Source organism: Thalia democratica, chromosome 1, assembly GCF_965202585.1.
Source record: "Thalia democratica chromosome 1, ktThaDemo2.hap1.1, whole genome shotgun sequence".
Lineage (NCBI taxonomy): Eukaryota > Metazoa > Chordata > Thaliacea > Salpida > Salpidae > Thalia > Thalia democratica.
In genome coordinates this window covers 70,194,014-70,208,627 of record NC_139165.1, presented here as the reverse complement: position 1 = coordinate 70,208,627, position 14,614 = coordinate 70,194,014, and the positions used below count along the sequence as shown (strand labels likewise).

Below are 14,614 nucleotides of genomic sequence, written 5' to 3'. Positions count from 1 at the left end.
TTTTCTTCTATGCTTAAATAACATTTGTACTATTATGTTTAAAATTCTTAAAACGAACTATGCAACATGTAAACTGAATACAAATTAATTTTGTACAACAAACTTTTAATTTACAACATGTAAACTAAAAGTTAACAATATTGAAATGTGTTAAAAGTTAAAGTTTTAACTAAAACTAATATAAAAGTAAATTTACAAACTTTAGTAACGTATTTTGTTATATAGATTTTAACGAAAATATTTTGATACTTTTCGTACCATGTTTTATGTTGTGATATTTATGTTATAAAATTTATATAAAGACTACTACAAGGGTAAATAAACTTAATTCGACAATTTTTCTACCTGCTTAGTTTTTTATTTTTTTTATTGTTTAAAAATGTTGTTGTTTTTAAACTTTAAGAAACAGCTTAATTTAAAGTGCTGCTAGTAAAAAAAAAAATTAACTCTTTTTTTGAGACGATACTTTCAAAAGTGTTAGAACTAACTTGCGCATTTATTTGTTTGTTATCTTGATAGTTATTGAGTAATTGAATATATTAAGTAAACATTTAAAAAGACTTAAAATTATTCCGTGCTAAAATATCACTCCGTGCTAAAATGACGCCGTGCTAAATGTCACTCCGTGCTAAAGTGACGTCCAGTGCTTTTCTGACACCTACCCAAAAAGATGAGTGAGCCAAAAATCAAAAGCATTATTTATAAAATAGTATTTTTGTACACTGAATAGTTGTGGTTTTTCTAATAAAGTTGTTCCACAAGCTAAGCAAAAGCAACTTTAAAAACTTTAAGCCAAAACACAAAATGAAGTAGCTAAAAAAATCAAATCTAAATAGCTTTATTAGCAGAATTCAATGCATTAGCTGCAGTTGAACGGGGATTACTTGACAGCTGATGAATTGGAGATTGGTATGTCGGCAGGTAATCTTCCTCATCCTCCCTCTCCTCCGTTATATCCATCTTCTGAACTATGAGACGCAGAAGGTCGTGTTGACGATTCATTGACTTCTGCATCTCCTTCATTCTATATGGAAAATAATTAAACAAAACTTTGCACTTATGCAGAGATTAAATTGCCTAAAAAAGTACAACTGTATTTTTCTGTTGATAACTTGTCTTAGTTTTATAACTTTCATTTACTAGTTTTGAATAGAATAAAAAGGTAGTAGCTGTTTGATCTGTTTTAGCGGTATCGTTCTTATAATAACTTGTTCTTAATGTAGTAAAATGTCCTATAGCTTTTTAACCTTCTTAAATTTTATTGTAAGATATTTCGCGCTTCAATTTTTTAAGAACTAACAAAAATTTTCTTATTAAATGTACAACTGGTTGTGTATTAACGCTGTGTTTTTGTTTTAAATGTTTTTTTTTGAATTCTATTTATTATTTAAGTCTACAATTCAAAGTCATGCGTTAAGTAAAAAAAAAACCTACCTGATTTTTTGTTTGAGTAACTCGTGCTTGACAGGGTCGTACAAAACATCATTTTTGTTATCGCTAGGTGGCGTACTTGACTCTTCTTCTTCATTACTGATGTGGATCTTAATAAGAAAAATCATCACTCATTAAGTCTGCTTCAATTTAAAGTAAACAAGTTAAACAATTTAACTGATCGCAAAAAAGTTATGTTTTATTTTAAAACAGTTTGTTATTTAATTAAAGCTTAAATTCAAGTCTTTAACACTTATTGCGACTACACCTTTAAAAACAACAAAATTTGATATAGTTAGTTTTTCTGTGAGCAATTGCAAACTTTAGATATTTAAAACGTAACAAAAACTCATAACGTTTTTAAACCAAAAACAAGCTTTTACATTAAGTTAGTTTATATAATAATTTTTTATTAACTGTTGCTTGTTCATAACCATTTAAATTTCATAACTAAATACATCAAAAAAAAAATTAAAGTCACAATAAAAACCTTTGATAGAAAGTTTTTGATGTAAGAAATTGCCTTTCTGTTTGGGTATTTTACAAAGAAGTTTTTGTCAATACGGAACAGTATTCTAAAAGGGATATGCTTTTCAATAGCAGTATGTGAGCGTACCTGTATTAAAAACCTCTACTTTTTATTTTTACATAAATTTACTTAAGTTTATATATAAAAAAGTGTTTATCTTTCTTAATAAAAAGTAAAGCATTGTTTATGTGCTTAAGTTCTATGTTTATGAAAAAGTATTTTTCAAAAAATTCTATTGTTTTAATGTTTGTACTAAAGTGTTAGTATTTTATAACTTTATATAATTCAACCTTCACTAGACAACATTTTTAACAAAAAACTATAAGATTGAAGAAATTGAATTTTATATTATAAGCTATTACAATGAAAAAAATTGGTTAATATAGTATTTAGAACATTTCATCCAGCAAATATAGGATAGTTTAACGGCTTAGCATTTTTTATATTGTACGAGCATTAGTATGCACAACTATTACAAATTAAATGTAAACATACTTATATAGCAAATAAAATAAGTTTTACAAACCTTTAAAACTTTATCAAAACAATTTACCTAAGTATATTTATCAGAAGCGAAAATTAGAAGGAAAAGTATTGCCTAATTATAACAAATAATTTTTATATAGTAAGCAAACTTTGAACATCATCGACAGGCTGTTGCTAGAAACACACTTTATAATTTAAAATAGATAAGCAAAAATTTGATTGTTCTTTTTAATTAACATTGTTTTTAATATTATTGTTTATTTTTTCTATTTATATTTTTAAAACTTTAGCCAAATTTGACGAAAGTCTCTCAATTTCAACTGCTATTAAACGCAACTTAAACAAAATCTCCACACGTGTACAAACGAACCTGCATGGCGATGGACTGCAGCTGGGCGTTGCTCTGCACGGTGGCGATGTCCCCCACCGCCAACCCGATGAGCAGGTTCATGAGGAGGATGGGCATGGTGATCATCAGCACCACTATCATGATGTGGGTGGTGAAGTTCAGGTGGAGCGTCTCCACGCTGTCGTCCTCCAGCGGCAGGATGAAGTACTCCTTCCACCCAATTTCTCCCAGCAGCACGCTTATCATCGTGATGTACGCCACCATGGGAGTTTTGAAAGCGCCCCCTATCTTTATAAAAAAATCATCGATAGTTCGTATCAAACTAGTTTAGATAAGTCTGGTATGGTGTGTCTTGAAATATAAGTAAAGTTATTTTTTTAGTTAAATTATTTACACAGATTTATAAGAAGCTTTTGTTTTGGAAACTAAAAAAACAGTTTTATTAATGTAAAAAATTATAACTTGTTTTTAAAGTGAATTTAACTTTATGCTCAACTAAATTTTATAGTTTGTTCCTTTTTTTTATAATGTTTATGTAAACTTTTAATTTTTTAGTATTATTTTCCACTTACCTCAGTTGGTATGAGCATATGAAATGAAAAGCAAAATGCCAGTATTAGTATACTAAACACAAACAAAACTCGAATCAAAGTTTTGTATACAGCCAGAAACATAGTAACATATACTCCGTACAAGTCAAACCTGAAACATTTCAGTCTATGTTTTATATTGTTTTGTTCATATGTAAAGAGCTGACTATTATAAAAAATAAAAACAAACTGTAAGTACATTGTTTAGTATAAAGATAAAATAGTTCTACGTAAATATTATGCAAAAAGTAACAAACGTACTGTAAAATAGAAATTTAATCATTAAAATTGAAACGTAAATGCAAAAAAGCAATTAACTTACTTCAATGCTTAGTGAATATTTTGAATTTTTTTAAGTTATCATTTACGATTCCTCGTATTTTTTATCACAATGTTATGTTTTAAGTAAGCTATTTAAAATATACCTTTATACGTTTAAACTATAAACTAACAGGTATGAATTCATTAGATCAAAATTTGGTACAAAAAGATGAAACAGTCATGTCTGTCTTAACACTTACTTTTGAAGATACAGTAAAAGGTTGAACCAAGATAAGAAGACAGCAAGGGCACCGACTTCAAATTGCCAATGGTGGGAGCTTCTGAACAGAAAAGGAGTGACAAATAGCAAGCAGGATGCGTACAGAATCAGCTCAAACAAGTTTTGAACTTCTGAGAAGTAGGACCATTTCTATTTAAAAAATATAAAACTCAATTTTAATTAACAAAAAACATAATTTAAAACTTAAACACATGAAACTAAATACTTTAATATTTTTTTAAAATATTCAATCTCTAAATTAGATTAATATTTTTTCGTATTAGATAATTTTTAGTTCAGTTTATTGTTTTCATGCAAAACCAAAATTATAACCTGAAAGTAAGCTTGTGTGAGCTCCTTGATTAGTTCCAACCCGTTCACGAGCACGATGAGGAGCATCATGATCCACTGAACGTAAGTGAACTCCGTGTCCTGCTGAATTATTTCTGCTGGGCCTCTTCGTCTTCCTCCTCCGCTACTGCTACCACCACCACCTCCTTTCCCTCCTCCGCTAGATTCCTCTTCATCGTAAACGAGTCCATCGGAAGTTTTCTCGTAAGGTCTGTTGTTTTACATTGAAAGAAAACGTAACAGTAGATGTCTCTAAAGATCAAGCAATGTTTTTTAACTCGTGCGAGTGGAAACTTTACTGGAAATTGTTGAGTCTTTTTCTGTTATGTTTGTTATTAAACTTTAACATTACTAAATTAATCAAAAAGTTTCTGAATTTTTTTCTTGTTTCGATATTTGTTCAGTAAATACTTAAAAAAAAAGTAGTTAATATAGTGTATATAAAATACATTACAGTAAAAATAACAGTAATAATCAGTTGTTGACGTTTAGATATATATGAGATGTTTTCTGAATAATCTATCAATCCTATTAAGGAATTTTTCTAAACTACTTTGTGTAGTTTGCATTGAAGTTGCATTAAAAACTTTTTATGCTACCAGAAAACCTTGCTTGTAGTTAAATGTGAGAGTTTTAATACATAAAAGCTTAGCTATATTTTAAATAAAGCTATGCTATTTCACTATAAATGATTTTTTCAAAATAGTATTTAACTAGATTTATGAGCATAGAACAATAATTTTTTTGCTTATTAATTACAAAAAAGATTGTCTTACACTTATCTGCTTTTCAAAATTTACAAATTTAAATAATGTTAAGATATTTTTTTTTGTTAATGCAATAAAATACTATTTTCGATTGTATTTAAAAGTTTTATTAAACTTACAAAAATATAGCATTTCTAATTTAACATTTGTTTCAATTTTTTTTAAAACTTTATTCTAAAAATCAATTACAAGCGGTAAAAACCTTTGGTATACAGTTCCGTCTGCTTCATAATGAGCAATATAATCAGTAGTTAGAACGATGTAGCTCATTGGTAAGAGACTCATCAGAAAAAATATAACATGAAAGTTGTGCACTATTCTTCCATATGCTTGCCTTTTAATAATAACTTCTTTTACGGTAAATATGATTTAAATTTTAAATTTGTTTTTGTTTGTTTTTAGTTAACTATTTTAACTTTGATGGCTTAGAATAATATTTAAATGTATTACATTATATGGATTACGAACTCATTATATTTAAGTTTTTAGTTGTTTTATATATAAAAAACTGTTTACACTTTTATAAAATTATTATAAAGAGATATGTTTAAAACTAAACTAATAAGCTACCATTTATGTTTTAGATATGCTTTAGACACAGGGTGACGTAAACACTCAACCCTATTGTATTCAACCATTTTCTAAAAAATATTAAATCTTATTATTTTTTTAATTAAATCATTATATGAATAATCTCACATTAAGCACAGGTAGATTTGTAAATTTTGTTGGAGAAGTTTTTTGAGCGGGCTTTTTATCAGCTACCTTTGGACTTAAACTTTCTACTGTGCCCACTGAATTTTTTATTTTCGATAAAAACTTGTACTGCTTTTTTATACCTTGAAGTCGTTTTACATCTGGTTGAAGGTACTAAAATTTGTTTACTTTTTATTAAAGAAGAAGACTTTGAAACTATGAAAGTTAATCATAATTTTAACTATCATTAATATATTTTTTATTTATTGTACATTTTATTGTACTTTTATTGTACTTTTAAATATTAAGGATTTTTTAGGTTAAAATAAAATAGGGTGTGTAAATGTGTTATTATATGTTTAAAAAATCATAAGCAATTAGTTCTTGCAAATATAATTGTAACGAAAGTTATTCTTATACCATAAAATAAAACCTCATTTTTTATTAAAGTAAAAATAATGTGAACCTTTATTTATTGGTTTAAAAGTATTGAAATCAATCTATATAGTTTTTAAAACTAACTTTAAAGTCGTAGCGTATCCAGTAATCAAAACTTTTTCTGTCGCAGTCAGCAGTTGTAATACATTTATCAAGAACAAGCTGAGAGAATTATTGCTTTTAGGTAATCAGTTCTAGGCAGTTAAAACTTTATATAGTAAGTAGAAAACCTTTTTTATGAATAAAACTTTTGGTATATAAACTGTTTAAAGTTAAACATAGACGTTTGAAAAACTTAAAAATTAACTTTTGTTTAAGTTGTAATAAAAATTTTTATACTGAAAATTTTTAAACTCTAAAGTAAATAAAGTTTACACCAAGTTTTTTATAGTTTTTAAAATCAAAAGTTTATTTTTTTTTTAGTTTTTCAGCATATTAATCCGAGTAAAAAAAAATCTTTAAAGCTGTATTTATTTATTTTTTGTAATAGAATAAATCTAACACTTTAGAAAAATAAGAAGTCAAAAATACTTTTCTACGATCAAAAACATTCTTGTAGATTTACAGATTAGTTTAGTCATTAAACTAACTTTAAAAGTTTCAGGCAAAAACTTTACTAGCAAGTATGGAGGAACAACAGATAGATCTGGATTCGACGGATCTTCAGTTTTAAGCATAAGTTCTTCCCATCTATCGTGCTGTTGTAGATTTTATACTTACTCACTTAATCAACATCAAAGAAATATTTTTCTACAAAATGACTGCTACTATTCTACTATTGTTAAATTTCATTGAAATGTGCAAATTTACGTTTAATTTCTTTTAAAGACATAGTTAAAAGTTTCGTGTAGAGTTCTTTAATAAGTATTTTCAAAAAAGTGTTTTGTTTAAATTGATCTGCGAAATTATTGTAAATAAGTTTAAAACAACACATGATCTTACAATAATTTTAACAAGCATAAAATTATTAAAACTAAATAAGTTATAGTTACTTCGACAAAAGTGTTTGCAACATTTGAATTTTGATTGAAAATTGAAATGATAAAAGCGGTAAATCCTCGTTTATTTGTTAGAATTTTGCAGTTAAAATCTAACAGGCACTTGACCATCAGCATTTGACCGTGACTAGCAGCTAAATGCAGCGGAGTGTTCTGTTTATTTGTACTATTTGTTGTTGTTTTTATTAAGTTTTTAAATAGTAGTTTTAGTATGATGTTAAAGGAAAATTTCTTTATAAAAAATTTCAAGTATGTCAAAAAAACTTTAGATCACAAAATGTAAGACTTTTGAATAGGTTTTGTAAAACTAAAAGAAGCTATTCAAACATAGTTACAATAAACTTTCAAAAAGGTTTAAAAATTTGATATACAATCAGATAAATTATTTAGCAATTTACCCCGTCTTCATCTTGCTGATCGATCAAGTAGTAGTAAGTATCCACGAGGATCTTCAGTGTCTTGATAAAGCCAGATGAGGCAGCCTCGTGAACCGCTGTCCTCCCCTTATTTGTTCGATATATGTTTGCTCCTCTATTATAAATTTGAAATTACATTTAATATATATGATTTAAACTAATTTTAACTTCATTTGCAATGTTTAACTGTTTTAAATAATTCTAGATAACCGTATCTTTTCCAACATCTTACTTATTAATTAAAAGCTGAACAACACTGAAATGTCCATTCATGGACGCTAGATGGAGCGAAGTGTAACCATCGTTGTCTTTTTCATTGATCATGTGAGGTCCCTGAATTGTATTTATTTGTTTATATAATTATTAGGAAAAAGATTATTTGTTTTGAAGTTGTTTTGATATAACTTTAACGAACTTTTATAAGATTTCAAAACATGTATTCTAACTCAAGTTCAAACAAATTTAAAGTTTGTTTTTTTAGTTTGAAAACTTTTCATAGAAAAAGAGGGAAGTGAGTCAAATATAAACGAATACATTTTTTAAACATGCACGAAAAGACACTTATGCACAAAGGGACATTTTTGCACGAAAAAACTTTTGCTTAAAGAGTCACTTTTGCACGAGAGTAAAAAAAATATTATTAATAAAGAAAAATTATCGACCAAAGGTAAGGATTAGGGGTAACAGTGATAATAAAAAACTTAATAACAAGAAAAAAATACTGACCAGGGTAAGGGTTAGGGGTAAAGGTGATAGTTAACAAAAGAAAATAACAGTAATAAATCAGACCAAAAAAAAAGCTACAGACCGAGGGTAACGGTAAGGGGTAACAGTGACAGTAAAAATTAAAAACAAAACTTAAAAAAAAATACTAATAAAAAGTTCAACCCGTGCAAAAGTATCCCCGTTCAAAAGTTACCCTTCGTGCAAAAGTTTCTTTTTGGAAAATTGACGCCGTGCAAAAAAGTCCCTTCGTGCATGTTTGACACCTACCCGAAAAAAAAGTGTTTGTTATATGTTACACTTAAAAAGTTACTTATTTTTAAACTTGAACAAACTTTTTAGAACTCTTTGTAAGGTGGTATAAAAATTGTATTAGTAGTTCATATCTATATTGTGGTAAATGAAAAGAAAAAATGAAAGCAATCATTATTAACTTTACGTTTAGAAGAATAAAGAAATTTGATTTATTTGCTTTAAAACAATAAGTGTTATAAAATTCAGCATATTATACTATTAAAAACATTTTTTTTAACACAAATTTAAAAACTAATAACTTGTCTGCTGTTGAGAAGCCTCCTGCATGCGTTGTACCTCCCGTACATGGAGGCGAAGTGAAGAGGAGACTGACACTTGCTTGTTTTCTCCTTTCCGCTCACTCCGAGATTGAGGAGGGCCGACAAGCTGGCGAGGTTTTCATGTTGGCAGGAGTAGTGAAGGGGGGTGCACCCGTGGGAGTCCACCTCATTCAGCATGGAGTTCACTTCATTTTTCTTCAAATTTGTTTTTGGTGATTATGACATGCTTAACTTACGTTAGCGGTTTCTAGATTGCTAATTTATAGATTAGTGATATCTTTTTATGAAATTGTTTTTAAAATTGTATGATAATTTTTAATTTTAATTTTTTATAATCATTATAAAATATATCTGTAAAACAAACAGTTAAACATTTGTTGGTAACTTTTTTTTTCAAGTTTCTATTAGTATACGACATTAAAAAAATCATTAAAAAAAAAGTTTAAGCTATTACGTAACTTAAGCTTCACATTGCTTCGAAAAGGTTAATTGTTTAATTTGTTGAAAACTTTCTTTGCTCACATTTAATATATGTAAATTGGTTTGTTATTTTGAACTATTAAAGTTTAAAAATAGTTTTTAATTTAGGTGGATTTAACAACAAAACAAATTTAATTTATGCAGTTTTGTTGTTTTTTTTTTAGTTCATTTTATTTTTTACTTAATTAGTTTTTAATTGTTGTTATTACAGTTTTGTTATATACTTGTTTCGAATCTTACAAAGCCTTGTTTTACTTAGCTTTTTGGAAGTTTCTTTAAGTTTTATTAAAATAAATAAAGTAAAATCAGTGTTATATTTAATATAAAAACAATTGTATTGGTGAGTTCAAACCTTTTAACAAAAATGAAATCGAGAACTTACTCGCTTAATCCAATGTTTTTATTAATAATACACACTTTGTGAGCTTATAATCACATAAAACTGCTTTAATTAGTAGAGCTAAATTATGTGGTTGGGCTTAAGATAAGGTAGTAAATTTTTTTTTTTAAGTTGATTTATAACTTTATGTTACCTAAGTAAAATAAAAGGTCAATTAAACACATATTTAACCAATTTCGCTACTTTTCATAAAAGTGTTTGTTTTTAACTGTTAAAAAAAATAAAATAAATTAAGGTAGCTTTATATGCTTAAAATAAGTTTAAGTTTTCTTACCGTTAGTATGTCTGCAAATGATTTAGAAAAGTCTTGCTTCGAGCTTCTTCCCAATCTACATATATTTCCCCCTCTCAACACAAGAAGATGAAGCAAGTTTTGCCCGTTTTTATCCTAAAAGTAAGCTTATATTTCTTATAATTTAATTGTTTTTAATATCAAAACATAGATGTGCAATCTTTATAAAGTTTTGATTGGAATATTTTTTTGCCTTTATATTTCATTTACTCAACGACGATGGTCAGATATTTTAATGTTATAACAAACAATTTGTTTTATTTTGAAGAAAACATTAATTAATGTATCTGTCATGAAAAAAAAGCTTGATACAAAGTCCTACATTCCAACTGACTGTTTTCAAAGTTTTTTTGTTTCGAAATCTGGTAATTACAAAAACATAAATCTTAATTAGATTGCTAGAAACGAGACTTCATTACAGTAATTACCTGAAAGTATTTAGCAAATACCTTCATACTAACAAAGGGCACTTTTTATTTTCAAACTAACTTTTATTTTAGGATCAGGCGAGCTTTCCAGCAAAATGTTCACGCTTTCCATACATCCACGTGACGCAGCAACGAGCATCGGTGTGCGCTGATCTGTGTCCACCGCCGTGACGTCAGCTCCCATGGCAACCAGGAAGCGAATGATTTCGATGTGGTTAAACATGGCCGCCCTTAGTGTTGTTTGTGTTTTTATGCCGATTAGTTTTAATCTCTGAGTACGATTGTGTTTAAAGTACTATGTTTTAATTGTAGATGCAATTTAAATCTGTTGTTGCTTAAGTTATCAGTACTTGGGATTATTAACATTAGAGCTGTATTTAAAGTTTATATAATTTGCGTTGTTTTGAGTAACTTGTTTTTATATATTACATAACATTTTTTTTTCATTTTATTTTAACTTTTTAAGATGAAAATATTTGCTAAAAGTTGAGTTGGTTTTAATAAAAAAATACATAAAACACTAAAATTTTAAAGAGAAAAAAAAACTAACTTGTGCAAAGGAGTGTGATTTTCCTTGTCATGCATGGAAAGTGCAACTTTAGCTTGTTGAGGTTTCAAATTGAACATCAATTTAATTGTATCCAGGCTTCCTTGGGAGCACAAAACGTGCATAGGGGTTGATTTGTCAGACTGTTTCAGATCAAGTCTCGCTCCATAACTTGTATTTGTTTCAAAAATTTGTAAAACTATTTAAAACTAGCTAGCTTTAGACTTTTTCTAAATTGATAACAGTGTAATCTAGGGAAGAAGTAGTTTCTAAACAAAAAAAAGAAAAAAAGTGTCATATTTTTTTATTGAGAAATATAATTATTTAAAATCGATCAAAAGTTGTTAAATATTTTATCGTACAACAGTTTTGATACTTTTTTTTAAATGTTTAAGTTTTATTAGTGTTTTTTTTTCTCTGTTACTAATTAATTGTATTTGTTTTACAAATACACTAATTATTTTAGTTTCTGTAAGCACATTGGACTATTTATTCTTAGACTTATATGAAACAAACTCAAGACATATTTGTATTGCATCTTTGTTTCCTCCAGAAACTGCACTACGAAGAGGAGTGTTGTCTTCATGGTCTTTTAAGGATAAGACTTCTTCAAAAGACATTTCTCTTTTGTTGCACTCCTTTAGCAGCAACTCAATTGTTCTGTTGAAAATTTTAAGAAAAAGTCTTGGTGAAAACCTGTATGATAAATTCTGAGCTGAAAAGTAAAATAAAATCATGTTTTCTTAGTTTTTAGTTAACAAACAAATTTAAAATTTAAACACATCTAATTTTATTGATATTTATTACTTTGTGGCACCAGCCGCAGCAGCAATGTGGATGGGATGACAACCTTGGTTACAACCAACGCACAAAGAAGCTCCGTTGTCGATAAGAAGCTGGCACACTTCAATGTCATCATTGTATGCTGCTTGGTGAAGTGCCGTCTTCCCTGTTACTGACTTTACGTCCAAGTTTACCTGTCATAAGCAAACTTGATTAAAAATGAATGCTTTCATATTTTTTTCGTTGATATTCTAAATATTAAAAACTACGTAATTAGTTTTGTGATGTTTGTTTTAAGTTATGTTTAGATTATTCTTTTTTTGTTTTAAAACTGATATTTAAGCCTTGTTTACTTAAAGCTGAAATATCTTGTAGATGTTTATGTAATACTTTTGAAGTTATGATGCTCTTCAATGCCTTTAAAGACCCTCTAAAAACTGCAACATGTATGGGACACAATCCTTTACTATTCAAGTTATTATGCTTTGCTCCTTTTTTCATTAAAATTGTAACAACATCACCTTGATCATAGCGCGCTGCCCAATGTAATGGAGTTTCATCGAAAATATTTTTTGACTCTAAAACTACAAGCATGGTTAGCATTTAAAATAATTTGTAATTAAAATATTCTTTATTTTATTAAGAAAACAATCACAACTTACGCTCTTCTCCAATTGCAGGTGAAAAGTTAAAAACAGACTCCACGATGTTACAGTTTCCAGACATTGCCGCAAAATGAAAGCAAGTAGCTCCATTGTTGTCATTGACCAGTAAGATGTCTGGATTTTCTGTCATAATCTCAGCTAGTTCATCAACGTTTCCATTTTTTGCACACTGAAGTAAATTTTTGAAAAGTTGAAACTAAATGTTTTGATAAAATTCTAATAAAGTGTGTTGCTTATCAATAATGAAGTTTTTCAACTTATTTAAAACAAATAAGAAAAAAATTAAATTAATTTTTATGAATTAAAGCTACAGCAAAAATTTAGATAAAATTTGATCATCATTTTTAAACTAAAAAATTATTAAACATATTTATACACTGTAAGAAAAAATTACGAACTTGCAATACAGCGAATTGGTTTTTCCCATTTAAATAAACATCTTTATACTCCGGTGGACTCTCATTTGCGTTGCTATTATTGTTGCCTGTTTAAAACATATATCAATTTATTTTATAAAATAAATAGTTTTTAAATTTACTATGATTATATTAAATACTGAGTTGTTCAATTTATTACGTAGTATACTTGTATAAAATATAAGCGACCAACTATGTAAAACAAACTGTATAATAAGCTCTTAATCTTTTTTAATAACTTCTTTAGTAAAATAAGTCTTTACAATTTTTGTTTTAGAACGTACACATAAGCTTAATAGGTAGATTGTAAAAAGTTTAGTATTTTTTTAAACTGTATTTATTTACTAAGTTTATCAAAACTAAACTATATTTAAAAAAAGTTCTACTTAGTAGTTTTATATAGTGTAATCATTATTGCAGAACAAGTTTAAAATATGGTAAAAAGTTAACCTAAATAAGTTTAGAATGAAGATATTTGGTTTAAAAAATTGGTTAAGAAGTTTTTAAACTTTACTTAACGTTTCTCGAATAACATCTATAAATTAAATAATTATACGGTGTTTTAAGCTGAAAATTCTATACAGCAATACAATTGGTATAGACCTTTGAAAATTTTCAAAAAAAAAAGCTATTTTTATTTTTTCTATTTAAAACTGGCAACAATAAAACAGTTTATGTATTTACAGCACAGTTGTACATTCTATTAAAATATTTTTAGGCATTAATAACAGTAATTGTTATTAGGTGTGTACAAGGAACAATAGAGAAAAACAAACCTATTTCAAAACCTTTTTCATCTTCAGTTTTAGACATAGTGTAGAATAGATGACCATAAATTTGTCTATTTAACTTATGTAAAGCAACTAATTTTATTCCTAAATCTATTTCCGTTCTGTTTTCATTTTCGTCTAAAGATTTTCTTAAAGATTTCTATAAAGAATGAAAGTTCAAAAATTTTTTTATAACACCGTATATACAAATGTTCCAAACTTTAGTAAAACAAAAACAAACAGAAGTATGGTAATTTTTTTATTAGTCAATTTGAATTTATAAAATTGTTTATTTTCTAAGAAATTTTAAAAATAAATCAAAGTTGTTTTATATTCGTTACTTTTTATTTATTATTTACATTGTTTCTATTTAAGAATACTTAAGTTATAACATAATTCTAGGTAATGTTGTAGAAAAGCAATTTTTAATATTATTGTTATAACAGTTGTAGAAACAAAAAAGTATTATATAAGTTACTTATCGTATACACATCTTTATATAGTTTGTAAGTTAGTATTAATAAACTGATATATGTCATTTAACTCAAGCTCAGCTTTATAAAATACGTCTGTAACTTGATACATTAGACTATTTTTTAAAGGCTAAACAGTGTATTCAAAAAAATAGACAATAGTCTTTTTTAACAAGTTAAAAGTTCATTAGTAAGTATACACAATTTAAAATTAATAGCCATTTAACTTGTTAAAACAACTCTGTGTTTCTTGCGTAAATAACGACACTTTTGACACTTTTGTAAATAATTTATTAAACTTTAAAATCACTTTTCAGTTTTTTAGTAAAATATTATTATTAAAAGTATTAAAAAACCATGAGAAAAAGTTTATAACTTTACAACTTATCAATGTAAGATTATACTTCTTATTTTATTAGCAGCAAAACAATTTTATAGATTAACAATGTTTAAACTTAAAGTTTAGTTTG

General features: G+C 27.1%; 1 protein-coding gene across 1 annotated transcript; it reads right to left on the bottom strand.

The window, feature by feature from the left end:
* Window positions 1-428: 428 nt before the first annotated feature.
* On the bottom strand, window positions 429-13,826 carry LOC145839785 (transient receptor potential cation channel subfamily A member 1-like). Its single transcript, XM_082947247.1, has 25 exons — window positions 13,678-13,826; window positions 12,884-12,969; window positions 12,483-12,654; window positions 12,211-12,404; window positions 11,845-12,014; window positions 11,554-11,697; window positions 11,041-11,208; window positions 10,552-10,720; window positions 10,045-10,158; window positions 8,870-9,085; window positions 7,825-7,925; window positions 7,575-7,707; window positions 7,171-7,329; window positions 6,769-6,876; window positions 6,263-6,340; window positions 5,744-5,914; window positions 5,615-5,685; window positions 5,247-5,378; window positions 4,260-4,488; window positions 3,907-4,076; window positions 3,368-3,497; window positions 2,817-3,083; window positions 1,922-2,047; window positions 1,435-1,541; window positions 429-1,024 (listed from the first exon to the last, which is right to left on the bottom strand). Exons 1-25 carry the CDS (start codon window positions 13,712-13,714, stop codon window positions 829-831), a joined length of 3,648 nt encoding a protein of 1,215 aa, XP_082803373.1. The 5' UTR covers window positions 13,715-13,826; the 3' UTR covers window positions 429-828.
* Between the last annotated feature and the right edge of the window lie 788 nt (window positions 13,827-14,614).